Source organism: Panthera onca, chromosome C1 (genome assembly GCF_046562875.1).
Source record: "Panthera onca isolate mPanOnc1 chromosome C1, mPanOnc1 haplotype 2, whole genome shotgun sequence".
Taxonomy (NCBI): domain Eukaryota; kingdom Metazoa; phylum Chordata; class Mammalia; order Carnivora; family Felidae; genus Panthera; species Panthera onca.
Genome location: NC_138346.1, coordinates 187,758,456 through 187,775,591, shown reverse-complemented (window position 1 = coordinate 187,775,591; position 17,136 = coordinate 187,758,456). Strand labels below are relative to the sequence as shown.

The window sequence follows — 17,136 nt, the reverse complement described above, 5'->3', positions numbered from 1 at the left end:
TTTCTCTAGGAGGCCCAGGAAAGAAGCCAGGTGGTAGGATCAGTCCAGGGCTAGAGTGTCCAGAGATGGTTTGTCATTGTGCCAGTGACTTTCTCCTGGCCTCTGGAGAAAAGCAGGATGTTCCCAGCCAACCACAGAGCTGCCTCATCTGGGCCTCCTGCCATTCTTGAGTGACCTCAGGGCCCAAAAATGGCAGCCCAGAAAAGAGCAGAGGCCCCACTTGCCTGGAAAGTCAGTGTCCTGCCAGCCCCTGGAAATCACCATCCCATGGGCCCCCTCCTCATTTGTCAAGTGGATTTACAGTTGGGTCAGTTACTATCCACCCCAACACACCTGAAGGATTATTCACTTTCCCGTCAGTAACTGGGCCGACCACGGCATTGACCCTCAGCAGGGAATACGCCTGCACCTTGAGAGTGATTCAAACAGGGCCCCTCCTACACCACGCCAGTTACCACCAGGGCTGAAGTCCGGACCTGATTCCTCCCCTGGAGGCCTCTGACCTTGGACCTTCAGGAGGTCAGAGGCCCATTTGGCCCACCCGCTGTGGATCTCGTGTGAAGTTCTTTTTCCTCCAAGAAGGAAGCTGTAAACCCTCCTCCGTGGATGAAAATCTAATACTTCCTTGATTCAGTACCTCCCTGCACATATACTTTTCCAGCTTCTCTTCAGTACGATGGGACTATCTGCTTCCTAGGGAGTGTTCAGAACCTTATCGTTTTACTTCACCCCCTTGTTTTTTCATTCAGTGCGAGGTTTTCTCATTTGAACATCTTGGGGCGGATAGTTCTTTGTCACAGGGAGTCCCTGCACTAGAAGATATTTAGCAACATCCCTGGTCTCTGCCCACTAGATGCCTGTAGCAACCCTCCCCTCCCCCCAGTTGTAACAACCAGAAATGTCTCCAGATGTTGCCAAATATCCTCTGGGGGTAAAATACCTGTTTCCTGCCCCCACCCCCACCGAGAGTCACTGAGTGTGAGGAGAACACATGGAAAAGTAGATGGGGCTTTTCCACCAGGAAAAGGATACTTGTTCCCACATACTGGCTAGTTTCCTAGCTGCCCCGCCAGCTATTCAAACTCAGCGTATTTCACAATTTTTCTGTGAAATACGTTATTTTTGTTCTCAGTGGCTTTTGAGGCTTTGCCCGTATTACTTCCTTTCTAACCTAATCTGTCATTGCTGGCTTCGAGACCATGGAAAAAGAGGCACAGCCAGCTGTAGGCACTCAGACATGACCTCGGAGAAGCGCCTTGCTCTCTTTCTGCCACCATTCCCTTGGTCTGGGCCCCATCTCACCCCTGACTGGTGTGCCCGGCTCCAGTCGTGCTGTCTCCAGTAGGACCTCCGCATCAGGCCTTCTAAGGCGCAAACCATGCCACCCCTTGGGTAAAACCTGCCAGGGCTCTGAGATTTCAGAATAATGGCCAAACTTCTGGGCGGCATGAAGGCACAACTTCTCCCCACGTGAGCCTCTGCCCCTGGGTCCTGCATGATCCAGCTCAGCCGACCTCTCCAGCCCCTCTCTCCCTCCCTCACATGCAGCCCCCTGGACCACCTGTAGCCGGCAGAGAGGCATCTGGCTGCCCATGGCCCTGGGCCTCTCTGTGCGTGGCCTGCTCTCTCCGCCTGGAACTCCCCTTCTCCACTTTGTCCTCTAGTACCGATTTGTCTTGTGGAACTTGACTGAACATCCCTTTTCCGGGCACTGCCTCCCCGCGTCCTCTGCACACAGAGGGTACTTTCTACCTGGATATTCCCTCTTATTCCTCTAGACCTCACGGCTTCTTGCAGACGGACGCTCTGTCTTCATCAGTTCTGTATCCCCGTGCCAGTAGTGGCCGCCAGCCCTCTCCAGTGGACACGTTCATTCTTTAGCCACGCACGTCCCCACACTCCCTGTGTCCTGCACAAGGTGGTTTGATGTAGCACCAGCGTGGCACGTTTACCTTTTCATTCCTCTTCCAGAAGGCAGGCTATTTCAAGCACCCCTCTCCTCCCTCACCGTGGCTCCCCTTCGCTTTCTACACTGGCCGCGCATTCACTCGTTCAGATGAATACTGAGTGCTGACTTCATGCCAGGCGCTGAGCCAAAGGGCTATTCTGTCTATCCAGATTCTTCCAATAAGTTTGATAACATTCTCCTGCAAGCTGCGCCTTCGTGTCCAGAACGTGAATGTGGTGCATCGGGGCTTTCCGATACCCCCAAAGATGGTCAGGAACCTTGAAATCTGACCGAAGGGCCTGGGATAGGTTAGAGGAGCTACTCCATCCAGCCACTAAAGAACCCAGTGACCTGTCCCATCCCCCCCAAATAGCGCCCCTCTCTATTAACAGGAATACTAGTGTCCACCAGATACGGTATGTCAAGCAAACCTCACCCCCTTGGCTTTTGGCAGAAATCGGATCAACTGAGAATTCACCTCCACCTGCTCTCGTCCTAATCAGAAGCTCCAGTTGTCATTCATGCGTCTTTGGTTAATACAAATGCAACAACGAATAAAAATCTTTCAGAAGCTCATTGGTGGCTTCTTCCTTCTCTTTTGAAGATGAGATAGTCTCCTCAGCTGTACTTTTACAACCTTTTCAACAGAGTGATGAGACGGAGGTTCCTTAGGCTGGGGACGCCTACCTGCTGGTCCCTTAAAACGTTGTGCTTTGGGATCGACTCTGATGGCTTGCGGCCCCAAAGCGTTGAGATTCACTCACACAGTTTCATAAAGTAGGCAAGGAAGGTGCTTTTGTGCAGGACCCTGCCTCAGTTTCCAGGTCCCAGTACATGAGAGTCAAGAAAAGAAGGTCATCAGCGTGGCCGAAGGAACGGAAACTCGGAGGGGGCAGTTCTGAGGCTGGCTATAGAAACACATGATCTGGGTTAATACACCCACCAAGGGATGGGGGCCTACCGGGGTGGCCAGGAGTTGGGAAGATGGTTTCATTCCAGACGACATAGGTGGGAGCTAGAAATGTCCTGGTAGCTGGGGACACATTCCCACCGATAGGCTTCAGTTCCCAAATATTGTTTGTATTCCCTTACTTTCTTATTCTTGACTTTATCCCCTTGTTCTCCATAGATGGAAGCAGAATTGGAGCGTTTCCATAAGCAGAACACGCAGCTGGAGCTGAACATCATGGAACTGTGGCAGAAACTAAGAGCCACTGATCAGGAGATGCACAGAGAGAGACAGAAGGTGTGAGGATTTTCAGAGTTTGGCGGATCTTGGATTTAGGATCTGGCACCTGTCTGCAAGGGGCAGCTGGCTTCTGAGAGACGGCGCCAGCCCATTGCTAAGATACGTTCCCATTTTAACTCTCCCCTCACTTGCTCACAGCCCTGCCTGGTTTCAGGCCCATGCAAATCTACATGACTGAGACTAAGATGACTTTGGGTGAAGTGCTCAAAGGGAGCGGGGCCGGTTTCATAAGGACGCTTGCAGCATTGGCTTGTTTGGCCCGGGGAAGGAATATGCTCAGAGAGGTCATTGTAGTCAGTGGCAAAAGGTTTTGACTACCAAAAGAAAGAAAGAAACAAACAAAAAACACGCTGAGGCAAGGAGGGCGTCGGAAATTGTCTAGTCCAGTCTCTTTAGGTAATAAATAAGGTAGATAAGGCCAGAGAGATGAGGAGGTTAAGAAAAGTCACCCGGTGCCCATAGCTAAGTGGTATACTGAGAGTCAGCCCTGGGAAGGAACTAGGTCTTCTGGTCCCGGGCTGGGACGTGGCTGCGCCGCCACTCCCTAGCACAGGGCACCCCATCGTGTTTGTGGAATCAGATGGATTTTTCTCCGTTCCCCACATGAAGCACCGACTCTGGGCTAGGTAACAGTAGAAGCCACAGAGCAACCAATGTGACATAGGTCCTGCCCTTTACAACCCGAACAGGTTGCTAGGGGATCTGCGGTGTGTGCATATTAATTGTAATGCAAGATGAAGGGTTATGATAGCTGAACAAAGGGCCGTGGGAGCGAAGAGGGAGGAGAGACCCTCCAGGTCAGGGGTAGAGGAGGATGGGTATCAGCGAGAGGAGGGTGGGAGAACGAGCCTCTGGCCCAAGTTTGCAGCTGGACCGATCTGCCCAATCTGGTCATGTTTCCACTACTCGCTCACAGCAGCCCTCCTGACTGTCTGGAAGAATAAACCCTGGGTGAGCTAAGAAGGGGGACATGGGAGCTCTGGCCTAAGGACCACTAGAGAGAAGCAATACGATCCGTCTTGGCTCAGGAAGGAATAGGGTGACCACTCACGCTGCCTTTCATCTTTTAAGGTGTGGTCCTGAAAGGGACCCAGAGGCAATCCAGGAGTTGCCGTGCGGCCTTTTAAACATGAGGCTGTCCAGGCAGCTGCCCCCGAGTTTTAGTACGTCTGCCTCTCGGCTACACACCCCCCTAGGTGTCTGTGTCCACTGCGGGCCCTGGCGGTCAACTGTTGAGTCCCAGATGAGGTGTCCTTTGTCTTCCTGCTGCCATGTGCCTCTGCCTGCGCCCTTGCCCGCTCCCTGCAGAGCCCCTGTGGTGCCAGACTAAGTCCTTCTGATTGCAGGAGCGGGACCTGGAGGCGCTGGTCAGACGGTTTAAGACAGACCTTCACAACTGCGTAGCGTACATCCAGGAACCCCGGCTCCTGAAGGAGAAGGTCCGAGCTGTCTTTGAGAAGTACGTGCAGCGGGCAGACATGGTGAGCTCTGCCTCCCTTTCCCCAACTCCCCTTCTCTCCCGGGTCCCCGCTCCCTCCTTAAGAAGCCCGGCTGGCCCCTCAGGTGGAGATCGCAGGGCTGAACACGGACCTGCAGCAGGAGTACGCCCGTCAGCGGGAGCACCTGGAGAGAAACCTGGCCACTCTCAGGAAAAAGGTGGTCAAGGAGAGCGAGCTGCGCCGCACCGATTATGTCCGCATCATGCAGGTACATGCGCATCCCCCAGATGTAGCTTTCTCTACACCTTTCTCTTTGAGCCCTCTCCTCTGACCTCCCGGAGCCTGACCTGGCTGTGACCATGGCCAAGAGCCTCTCCCTGTTTTTTCTAGGTGTTTCCATGCCCACCCCTGCCCCGCCAATACCCGTTCATTCCTATCACCCTTCCCCCCGACCACTTCACCAGGCACCCGTTCCTTTTTTCTGCCCCTCTTTACCCAAAGTGTTCTTGTGTCCTGCACCCCCCCCTTGCCCCGCTCCGGCCCTCCATCCAGCTCTCCAGAGTCACTCTCTCCTCTTTTCTGTAGTTTCCAACTCTTATTTCACCTGATTTTCCTTTGTTGCTTTTTATTCTGCTGCTTGTATTTCGAGACACACCCATCTCCACACCTCTTCTACCTTTTCTGGGCCTCAGGTCCCTTCCCTTATCTCTTGGGTCCGAAGCCAACCACACCCACCCCTCGTGTTGGCCTCACTGTGTCTACACCCACCTCCCCGGGGATCCTTCGTCAGGCTCTCCGGAGAGCCTGACCCCATTACTGCCGCCTCCACTGATCAGCACTGCCGATCAGGATTCTTCTGCCAGATTTCTGTTTGAGTATCAGTATCGTCTGAGGCAATTAATGCGATTTAATATCAAAAGAGAACATCAGAATCACATTTATAAGGCACGTACCTTTTTATGTTTATATTGCTTTAATGCCATAATTAAAATACCGGGATGGGGATGGGCCGCAGATTGAAACAAACCAGTTCCCAGCTCAGCCAGTCCCCACATAGGTGCACTGTGATTCAGGCCGGTGGGACCCAGGCGTGGTGGGTCTGTGCCGTCCATCCCACAACCAGCCCCCGACACCATCAGACCACTGCCCTGCTCCTGGCCGCAAGAGCGGTCAGAAGCCCAGAGAGAGGAGCGCATCCATTTGGTGGCACCCTTTTGGCACCAGCAGCTGATGCACTGAGCCCTGGCTGGTGGTGTCAAGGCCCCCCAGGCATGGAGAGCCCACTGGAGCCCCGGAGTGCAGCATGCTGGGCAGTGGGACCAGGGCGACTACAGGAGCAGGTGACAGCCGGTGGCGTCGCTGTGCCTTCATCTGCGCCCTGCCAGCAGAGCACAGGCCTGAAGGGTTCTCCAGGGGTGGGGTCCCTCTCTCCACGCCAAGCGGATTTGGGTAAAGCAAATGCCAGTCCCTGGAAAAGGAAAAGGAAAGTGAAGACCACAGGCCAGCCAGGCAGAGGGTGCAAGCACTGGCACGAGGCCACTCAGGTCAGGCATAGGTCTTTGGCTCCCAGGTACCCCAGAGGCCACGTGCCCGCTCCTGTGAAGCAGGGTGAGATGGTAGAAGGGGCAAGGAGACACAGCAGGGCCCCTGCCCAGCCCTACTGCTCCCTGAGGGCTGGTGGAGGGAGCCAACAGCCAGGGGAATCCCCAGAAGAGCGTTTTCTGGAGCAGCATTGTAAACTCATGTGCTGTGGAGCCCTGTGGATCCATAAACATACCCCGGATAACTGCATGGAGCAAGACAGGATCAGCAGGCAGGGTTCTGGGTCCCCACCCCTTAACCAAGGAGACTCCTTGCTTATCATAGTGGGCTCTGGGTCAGAGTTTGTTTGGAAGAAAGGAAGGGAAGGAGGGTGGAAAGAAAAGAAAGCAAAGGAGAGGAGAAAAGAGGGAGAAGGAGAAGAAGGAAGGAAGGAAGGAAGGAAGGAAGGAAGGAAGGAAGGAAAGGGAGGGAGACAGACTTTCAAAGCTACTCTTTTTACTTACAAAAATTGTTTCCTTCTTTGATCTTAAGTTGAAGGAGAGGGTCCAGGCCAGGACCAGGCAAGGTGTCAGGGCAAGAGAAACAAGAATGGACACTGTCTAAACCCGGTTCATCCTGCCTCAACCACTCTTACTGGGAGACTTTGGGGGAATTCCTTAACTTCTCCAGGAACCTCCTTTCCTGTCTATAAACTGGGGAAGAAAGTGCCAGCCTCAGTGAGTTACTGCAAGGATTGAATGAGAAAGCTAATGTAAAGCATTAGGCACTGGCCTGGTATGGAATAGGTGCTCCAAAATGCTATCTCCCTTCCTGTCCTCCAACCTAAAGACCTACTGAAGAACCAAGGCAGAAATCAGTGGGAGAGCCTGGAAGGCCATCACAGCTTGGACCAGGCAGGTGGCCTGGGGACCTGATGCCTTGCTCTGTGTTGGTAAGGACCTGTATCCACAGGTACCAAGGCCCTGGGGCTTCAGTCCAAAGAGGTCAAGGAAGGCCAAGGCAGATACTCATTAGAAAACACAGAAAATGAGGTCACTGTCTCATTTATATGTTCATACAGGAGTGCAGGGCCTCTCCACTCGTTCTCCAGCATGCTTGCCGATAAGAAAATAAGAGTTGCTTTGAATACAAACAACTAGGACACACATTCATTCAGGACACAATATTGAGGGCTTCTTACGTGCCACACTCTGTGGCAGCCATGGAAGATTCCAAGATGAATGGGGTAGTACGCCTGCCCTCAACAGTTCGTGGTAGGAAACTGAAACCAGATACAGATAAGCACTGCTAGTATGGTATATCCAGTGCCGTGTGCCCCTCATAGAGGCAGGCTTCAATTAGGGGAAGAGGCATTTGAGCTGTGCCTTGAACAGGAAGTAGAAGCAGCAGGGAGCAAGTGGGGGGAAGAGGCTTCCAGGCAGAGAGAACACCTGAGAACAGACAGGGAAGAGTGAGGCCTGTGGGGTGTCTGGGGACCCGGGCGTCCAGACCCTCCTTTATTGCAGAGCACCGGGGCAAGAAGAAAAAGCCCACTGGAGAGTGAGTAGCTTAGGGTCCCCGGAGAGGGCTTTCCTTGCCACACCAAGAAGCAGCAAGTTTATCTTAGAAGCAGTTGCCACCCAAGGTTGAAGCAGGTAGCAGGGTAGGCAGGGTGGACAGGCTGCTGGCGCAAGGCAGGAGGCAGGGCACCCCATTTGGAGATGACTGTCCGTTCAGCGGAAATGAGAAGACCTCAGAAGGGGTAAGTTGTGATATCAAAAAACAACTCAGAGTAGAAGTGGGATGTGAGAGGAAGACTGAAAGAGGAGCAGAGAGATGCCTCATCTGGGCGGTTAGGCAGATGTCCGTCCCACCAACTGTGGGTTCCGGAAGGACACCACTGACGCAGGGCTTCCAAGGCCACGGAGCACATCTGTTGCCTGCTTCTTCCACACAGCCAGGCCCTGCCAACATAGGTAAGGCCAGTAGGGGGTGCTATTGGTATTCCCTTCCTTCTCCTTTCTGGGCCGAAGGCTCCGTCAGGGTCCGTTCCTGCCAGGGCTCTCTGTGTAGCTCCTTTGTTTAGAAGGTTGTCTATAGAAATGGACTTAGCATTCCCTAGCCAGTCACTCTTACAGACCCCAAGACCTGGCATGTGATGGACCCCAGGTCACATTTTTCCCGCAGCAGAGGAGCTGGGTGGGGGGCTGGAGGGTTGGAGGGGCTTTTGTAGGTGGTCCTGACCAAGGAGGGATCAGGAACAGAAGACTCAGCAAACCTGTTGCGTCCACATTTTAAATTCACACAGCTACCCAAGGCATATACAGTGGACCTCAGTGTGACCTCTGGATTCTCCAGAACACAGACCACCCCAGAAACCACTTTAGGGAGCCCAGCTTGTACTTTTCGGGGGCTCCCATGGTCGTCATCTGACGTGAGGTGTTGGAATGGGGTGACGTCCGTCACAGGTGGAAAGGAGAGGCCGGGAGACAACAGTTGTAGAGGAGCAAGCACTCGGAGGCAGACATGACCGGATTCAAATCCCACTTCTACTACCACTGAAGCACTGCCTTGGCCTCAGTTTCCTCATAGGGAAATGAATCTAATAACACCTTCTTCATAAGGTTGTCCCGGGGATTAGATGAGTTATTGCATGCAAAATGTTTGCCGTGGTGCAGGGATCCGGTCACCTCTTGAAGTTATGATTACTCTTGTTACCAGCAGCAGCAGCAGCATCCAGCATTTACTGCTTCAAATCCTGCTTGCTCCCTCTTGGTTCCAGGCCTGAAACAGTCTTCTCTCTCTCCCCCACCTCCCCAGGAAGTCCTTCTCCCACTGGGTGTGCGCCCCTCTTCAGACTCTCATGGCCTCTCTAAGCATTGCATCCAAGCTGGGCCTTCTTTGCCCGGCACGGTGACCAGTGCATAGTAGGCTTTCAGAGTCAGTGAATGAATGAACGAGTGAAAAAAATGAGTGAACAGAATGGGGAACCGGGCTGCATTAACTCATGGGTCTCGATCACACTCTAGTGGGAACTGGGTCTTATCCTAAAGGCCCATTAGGGTGGCAGGCATCACGGAGGCAGTGGGCTAGAAACAGGCATTCACACCAAAAAGTACTGGGAGCCAAGTCCCAAGCAGGACTGTCAAGGATGGAGGGGTGGGGAGACACTAGGGCAAGGTCTCCACTTGGGGCCGTTTATGGTAATAGAGGGGAGAGATGCTGAGAGCTGGGTTACAAATGGACAGCAAGAAAGGTGAACATGAGATCCAGTTCAGACACAGAATCGACAGGACTTAGTGATAAAATGGATGAATATGATGCAGAAGTACCTCAAGACCTGGCCGCAGAGGACTGGACAAATGGTACCTTCAGTCTCTAATCTTCAATCTGATTACTGTTACTTTACCGAATGAGGCAAGAGAAGGGAAAGCTAAGTGATGCCCATGAAGTAGGGGAGTGGACAGACCCCCGAGCCAGAGCAAGTTTGCCTGAGTTCCCCGCGGGCCCTCCTGTGTCTCCCGTCTGTCTCTTCTCCCCTACGCAACCTTTACCCCCTGGTTTGTAATTTCCTTGTTAGTAAGAATCTCATCTTATTCAGCTTGATATTGCTGCATTAGTTATTCATTTGCTATCCGTTCCACAAATATTTATTGAGCGCCTCTTACATGCAAGGTAGGGTCCAAGGTCTTGGAACCAAATACATACATATTTAATCGATCACGTCATGACAGAAAGTCAGCGCAGAGAGGTTTCAGGGGAGGAAACTGGCAGAGAGTTTTGCTGGAGAGCATCTGGAAAGGAAGTGTGGGAGATTCATCACTAAAGCCTGGGTTGGTTAAAATAGTAAAAGATCAGATGGAGAAATCTGCTGACTTTATAGAAAAAAAGGCACAAAGCCCAGCCTGAAAACGAGGGATCAGCAATAATTGGGCATCTCATCCAAGAGGGAGAGAATTTTTTTTTTTAATGAGGAATACTGAAATTAAGTGATATACTGAAAATCTGAAGGTATATCTGACATGCTCAGATAAAGGGGCTCTGGAGGGAAAGAATATGTTAGGGTCTCCCCAGTTCAGGCCCTGCTCCCACTTGGGCTCCACAGGCATATCCCCGTAACAGAAAAGTGGTTGTCATGGCTCACAGACAACAGTGCTTGGGGTCACCCTGTTTTCTGGGCTGACTCCATGCTTCCCGCTATGGAGACAGTGTCCGAAGTGGTGGTTGTTCCTGGCACAGGTCCGTTTTATGTGGCCTGCATTGGCCTTTTTTGGCATTCCAACCCTCAGTGGCCTTGCTACCCATGGATTGCCTGGCCCTCAGGCCAGCCGCAGCCTCTCTTAGGAGCTGGCTCAAAACTTAGAATCTCAGGATCAGCCCCAAGCCTACCGAGTCAGAAGCCACATTTAACAGGATCCTTAAGTGATTCGTTTGCACTGTCACGTGAGAGGCACTGCTGAAGACAAGCCGAGCAAAGAGTACTCTAAAAGCAAAGTAGCCAGTCCCTCTCTGGGCCCATGATGACAAGGACATCTCCATGGAGCCGCCCTCGATGCCCGCAGGCTGAGTGTGAAAAGGAAGGCAGATTTGAGGTGTGAGGAGGGAAGAGAGAAGAGACTGCTTGGTCCCAGGTGCAGAGCCCTCACCCCAGGCCCCCAGCAGGTTCCACATCCTCACTCCTCTGCACCTGCCTCTCGCTTTGTGTCCGGGATACGGAACTACCGCAGGTCCCCCCACACCAGCCATGTCCTACTTCTGTGCCTTTCTCTTGCTGCTCTAGTTGTGTGCGACCCCCTCTACCCTCTCCTTGGTAGCTCCTTCAAGCCTCAGCCCAGGGGTCAATTCCTAGGACTCTTCCCTGGTCATTCGGGCAGAGCTCTGTGCCCCACCCCTCCATTGCATCAAGGTGGCTGCCACGCTCAATTACGCCTAGATCCCCCGCTAAGCCCTAAGCTCCTCAAGAGCAGAGGCCAGGTCTTAACTTTCTGTATACCTCAGATCAGCACAGTGCAGCACAGTAAGTACTCAGTAAATATTGGATGGATGGATGGATCGATGGATGGATGGATGGATGGATGGATATTTGTCAAACACAAGAGAAGTGAACTATCAATGGATATAGCAAATGTTAATTATTCATTTGCTTTTCTGTGCTCCTCAGTAAACAGTATGCTGCTGAAGGCAAAAACCATTTCTTATTTCTATGTTCATCCCAGGGCCATAGCAAATACCATATAAATTTAGGTTCAACAGGGGTGCCTGGGTGGCTCAGTCAGTTAAGCGGCTGGCTCTTGGTTTTGGCTCAGGTCATGATCTCACAGTTTCGTGGGTTCGAGCCCCGCATCAGGCTCCGCACGGACACTGCAGAGCCTGTTGGGATTCTCTGTCTCCCTCTCTCTGCCCCTCCCTCACTCACACTGTGTGTGTGTCTCTCTCTCTCAAAAAAAAAAACACAAAAAAAAAAACAAAAACAAAAAAAAAACGTAGATTCAACAAATGAGTGGGGAAAGATGAATAAAGGATAGCACAGTATTTTAAGAGCTCAGAGTTCTGGAGCCAGACTGTCCGAGTCAGAATCCTGGCTCTGCCACCTGCTCTCTATGTAATTTGGGCACATTACATAACCTCTCTATGCCTCAGTTTCCTCTTCTATAAAATTGTGATTATAATAGAATCTCTTCATAGGGTTATTATGATACTTCAATGCATTTAAATTCATATGAAGTGCTTAGAAAAACATAGTTGATGCTGGAAAGGGTCTAGATGCAGGCCCTGGGCCCATTCATCACTCATCCATCCATACTCACTCTCTCTTCTTTCTTTTCTACAGGAAAATGTCTCCCTGATCAAGGAGATCAATGAGCTCCGTAGGGAGCTGAAGTTCACCCGCTCCCAAGTCTATGACCTTGAAGCAGCTCTGAAACTGACCAAGAAAATCCGACCACAAGATGTTCCAGAGACAGGTAACGTCACCAGTGGCCAAGGGAGATGAACTTGGGGGTCAAGGGACCAATGGCAGCCACAAGCAGATCTCCGTTTGGCTTCCACAGCTGCCTGTCCCCAGTGTCCTCCTGTATCAGGTCACATCTACCCCATGGCCTACTGGGAACCTCTCTATGCCGCACACCTGCTGTCCAAAAGATCTTTGAGGCCCTTGCCACATTCAAACATGTGCACAACCAAAATCCTTGGGGTTAGTTCTGGTTTTAGAATTCAGAATCTTTCCAATTTTAGAAAGAGCTTACTATCTACTGCATATTATATAACATCCCTAGAGGAGTCTGAGGCAGGTCCCTGAAATCAAACACATTCGTATTTCTGTAGTGAAACATGAATATTCACACTGAACTTCATAAATTTTAAAATGTTCTACATTTTTAGAGCTTTTGGCACTTGAGAATTGCAGATAAGGGATTGTGGACCTGTACAGTTAAAATAAAGACAAGAAGAAATATTAGAAACTACTTAAATGGAAAGAGGAAAGAATGACATTAGAAATGTTAAATGAGTTAATTACTGCAATCATATCCTAAAGTTCCTCTGAATTTCTGACAGCTGAGGCAAAAAGAGAAACAAAGAAATATGAGAGTTTACATAGTCCTCATTTATGGCAAAAGAAGGTTTTTGGCTTTTTTCCTAGGGAAGACAAACCTTACATTTTGTAAGAAACTTATCACATGGATCCTTATTAAACGGATGTTGAATAACACAATGGATAGCCTTTAACTGTAGGTCTTCAGACAATAAAAAAATCATTCTTCACAGGGCGCCTGGGTGGCTCAGTCAGTGGGACATCTGATGTTAGCTCAGGTCACGATCTCCCAGTTCACGAGTTCAAGGCCCGCATCAGATTCTGTGCTGACAGCTCAGAGCCTGGAGCCTGCTTCGGATTCTGTGTCTCCCTCTCTCTCTGACCCTCCCCCACTCATGCTCTGTCTCTCTCTCTCTCTCTCTCTCTCTCTCTCTCTCTCAAAAATAACAAACAAAAAATTTTTTTAAATCATTCTTCAGGTATGCGTTTCTTATCTGGACAGTTGATAAAAACTAAGAGTATAAGGCATTTCTATGGAAAATTAAGTCAATGCAGTTCAAGTATATTGTTTTCTGGTGGCTTACACTCAGGAATAGAGCTTAGAAACCTAAGCTCAGGGGATGGACACCTCCCATGGCTGTGGACTGAGTCTCTCCAATGTCAGTCACCTCGTGTACTGTGGCCATCTAAGAGGTTATCGTTGGGAGAAGGTGACTAAAGGACACACAAGAACCCTCTGTACCATTTTTGTAATTTCTTGGCAGTCTTAAACTATCACAAAATTATACATATAATTGTGTTGTCTCATCTGCCCTTTTTGTTAGAGCCAAGGAGATAGTTGAGACAAGAGTAAACTCTCTGAGTAGTACCTGAAGTGGCAATATCAGGTCTAAAAAACTGACATGACAGCACAGTGTGTGTTACAAAGTCTAAGATACTTCTTAGAGATGAAACCATCTTCCGTCAAAGGTGAAGCATAAATGTGCCTGTGAACAACTGCAAAGCTTCTCTTTTTTTAATTAAAAAAATGTTTTTTCATGTTCATCTATTTTTGAGAGAGAGACAGAGACAGAGCGTGAGCAGAGGAGGGGCAGAGAGAGAGGGAGACACGGAATGCAAAGCAGGCTCCAGGCTCCGAGCTGTCAGCACAGAGCCCGACATGGGGCTTGAACCCGTGAACCGTGAGGTCATGACCTGAGCAGAAGTCAGACGCTCAACTGACTGAGCCACCAGGCGCCCCTGTGAAGCTTCTCTTTAAAAAATATTTCAAATATGCCCAAGCATCCTAGCAAACAATCAACTGGGACCTCCTCAGGATACTGTCTGATATAGCCAAGTCTTATTACTATTGTGGAAATTTTCAGACATATGCAAAAAAAATGAGAGACAAGCCTAATGAATTCCCATGAATCCATTCCCTGACTTCAACAAGTATCAGCTCCTGCCACTCTGGCTTCATCGGGATCCATAGTTCCCAGTTACTGCTACTTCCTCTCACATCACCTTGGATTATTCTGAAACAAACCCAACATCATATCATCTGTGTGATACAGTTTTACTCAAGGAAGATTTCATTTGTAACAGTTGAAGACAAGTGTTACCAACTGTCTGCTTTGATCATGAAGAACCTGTCTGACTTCTAGTTTTGAACATGGGCCTCCAAGACAAGTCAGCTCAAGATATGCATGCTCAAGTTGTTTAAGACTGACCAATTCAGTTAGTTTTTAAGAACTCTTTATGTGAACAGGACACATTGCCATCCCCAAATCACTTTTTTAGCTTTAGCAGCATTTATATTAAGTTTTCATTCACATAACAACGAACTAGCAGGTCTAATAGACAAACCTGCATGTTTTTCAATTACTAAAACCACATAATTAGAACTTCTAAATAAAGATGGCTCATTAGAAACCTACTAACATGGCATAAGTAACCCATAAGATCAAAGAAAACACAAAAGGAAAGAGATACAAAATTTTGAAAGCTGGAAAACAGATAGATGAGTGGTAACTGACTTCATAGACTCCTAAGCCAGAAATGGGGACCTAAAAGAAACGTAATGTACATCACAGAACCCCACGAAGGCTCAGGAATTAGCAGAAGCAGATATCTCAGGAAATGGGGGTAAAGGTATGACTGAAAAGAAGGGAGTCTTTAAGAAGCTGTTAGATCTACCTGGTATCCAATACAATGGCTAAAAAATAAATGGATCAGGTCCATCATCATTAAGTTCTTAAAGACCAAAGAACAGAAGAAAAAATCCTTCAAACGTCTAAAGAGGATAGAGGGAGGTTTTGTGCAAAGGATAAAAAATGCCAGTTGCAGGATACAAAATCAGTACACAAAAATCTGTTGCGTTTTTATACACTAACAATGAGCAATCCAAGAAGGAAATTAAGAAAACAGTTGCATTTATATTAACATCAAAAAGCATAAAATACTCAGGAATAAACTTAACCAAGCAGGCAAAAGATCTGTTCACTGAAAACTGCAAAACATTGCTGAAAAAATTAAGTCACCAGTAAATGGAAAAACACCTCCTGTTTGGAAGATTCAGTATTGCTAAGCTGTCAATACTACCCAAAGCAATCTACTGATAGTACAATTGCTGTCTCAATGATATTTCTTTGCAGAAATAGAAAATCCATTCTAAAATTCATACAGAATCTCAAGGTATCCCAAACAGCCAAAACCATTTTGGAAAAGAAGAACAAAATTGGAGGTCTCACACCTCCTGATTTCAAAACTTACTGCAAACTATAGTAGTCAAAACAGTGTGGTACTGGCATAAAGACAGACTTACAGACCAATGGAATAGAGTAGAGAGCCCAGAAATAAACCCTCACATATATGGTCAAATTATTTTCATCAGGCGTGCCAAGACCACTCAATGGGGAAAGGACAATTTTTTCAGCAAATGGTGCTGGGAAAACAGGATACCCACATGCAAAAAAAAAAAAAAAAAAAAAAAAAAAAAAGGAAGTTGGACCCTTACTTTATATCACATACAAAAATTAACTCAAAGTGGACCAAAGACCTAAATGTAAGAGCTAAAACTATAAAATTCATAGAAGAAATGTAGGAGAAAATCTTTATGACATTGGATCTGGCAATGACTTCTTAAATATGACATCAGAAGCACAGGCAACAAAAGGAAAACTAAATACATTGGACTACATCAAAATTTAAAACTTTCATGCATCAAAGAACACTATCAGCAAGAGTGAAAAAGCAGTCCACACAATGGGAGAAAAATACTTGCAAGTCATATATCTGATAAAGGACTGATACCTAGAATAAATAAAGAACTCCTACAACTGAATAATAACCACAAAAAACTTTTTTTAATGAGCAAAAGACTTGAATAGATATTTATCCAAAGAAAATACATAAATGTCTAATAAGCATATGAAACAATGCTCAACATTACAAATCATTAGAAATATGCAAATTGAAACCACAATGAGATGCTACTTCAGGTCCATTATGATGCTTACTATCAAACAACAACAGCATAAAACTGCAAGTGTTGGTGAGGATGTTGAGAGGGAAAGGAAGGAAGGGAGGGAGGGAAAAAGGAAGAAATGGATTCAAATCAATATAGAATGAATTGGGAAACTATAGGCTAACTAGAGGGGGAAACCTACCGCACAGAGGGAGATATATGAGATTAGTATCTCTCAGTCTTATCTCTAGATGAAGGAAAGGAAAAACAAGAGAAAAGATCTCACCCTGAGAACTCCTAAACAAAAGCCCAAACTCAGGCAGGTTTAAGTCCAGAATTTACACATAATTTACAAGGTTGCTCCAAGCAACCTTGGCTGAAAGTTTAGTTTAACTGGTAGTGTCCCCAGGCCCCAAGCAGAAGCAAATGCAAATTTTCTATGCAAGAATACATTTTAAACCTAGTTGCCAAAGAATTCCCATAGATAACATTCTAAGGAACATGAACTCACAATCAAAAATCACTAAATACATGAAGAAATAAATCACCATGAGTGAAAAAGTATCAAACAGAATAAAATCAACAAAGATATTTAAGGATATTTAACATGTTTAAAGAAATAAAAGAAATTTGAAAATAAGACAAAGAGTCTCCCAAAATTGGCTAGGTAGATTTGAAAAAAGAACCAAAAATACTCCTAGAAATAAAAACTGCAGGTTGTAATTAGAGTCCGTGTTCAGACTGAACAATAGGTTAGATATATCTGAAAGGAGACTTTGTGAACTAAAGGAATGAAAAAATGACCCACATTGCAGCCCAGAGGGACAAAAGGTATAGTTGGGATGGGATAACCCAACTCAACGTCTAACTGAAGTGTGAGAAAGAGAGAATGGGGAAAGGCAACAACATGATAAAAGCTGGAGGCTTTTCAGAATTGATGAGAGATGCCAATCATCAGGTCCAGGAAGCCCAATGGAGCTGAAGCGCTATAAATAAAAAGAA

At 47.9% G+C, this 17,136-nt stretch overlaps 1 protein-coding gene across 1 annotated transcript in view; it reads left to right on the top strand.

Annotated features, from left to right (window-relative positions):
- CFAP57 (cilia and flagella associated protein 57) overlaps window positions 1-17,136 on the top strand; it is an 81,134-nt gene that overhangs the window by 47,767 nt on the left and 16,231 nt on the right. Inside the window, exons 19-22 of the mRNA XM_078451998.2 lie at window positions 3,078-3,194; window positions 4,544-4,678; window positions 4,761-4,904; window positions 11,988-12,120. Coding sequence (XP_078308124.2) covers window positions 3,078-3,194; window positions 4,544-4,678; window positions 4,761-4,904; window positions 11,988-12,120 — 529 coding nt within the window. The remainder of the gene's footprint in view (window positions 1-3,077; window positions 3,195-4,543; window positions 4,679-4,760; window positions 4,905-11,987; window positions 12,121-17,136) is intronic.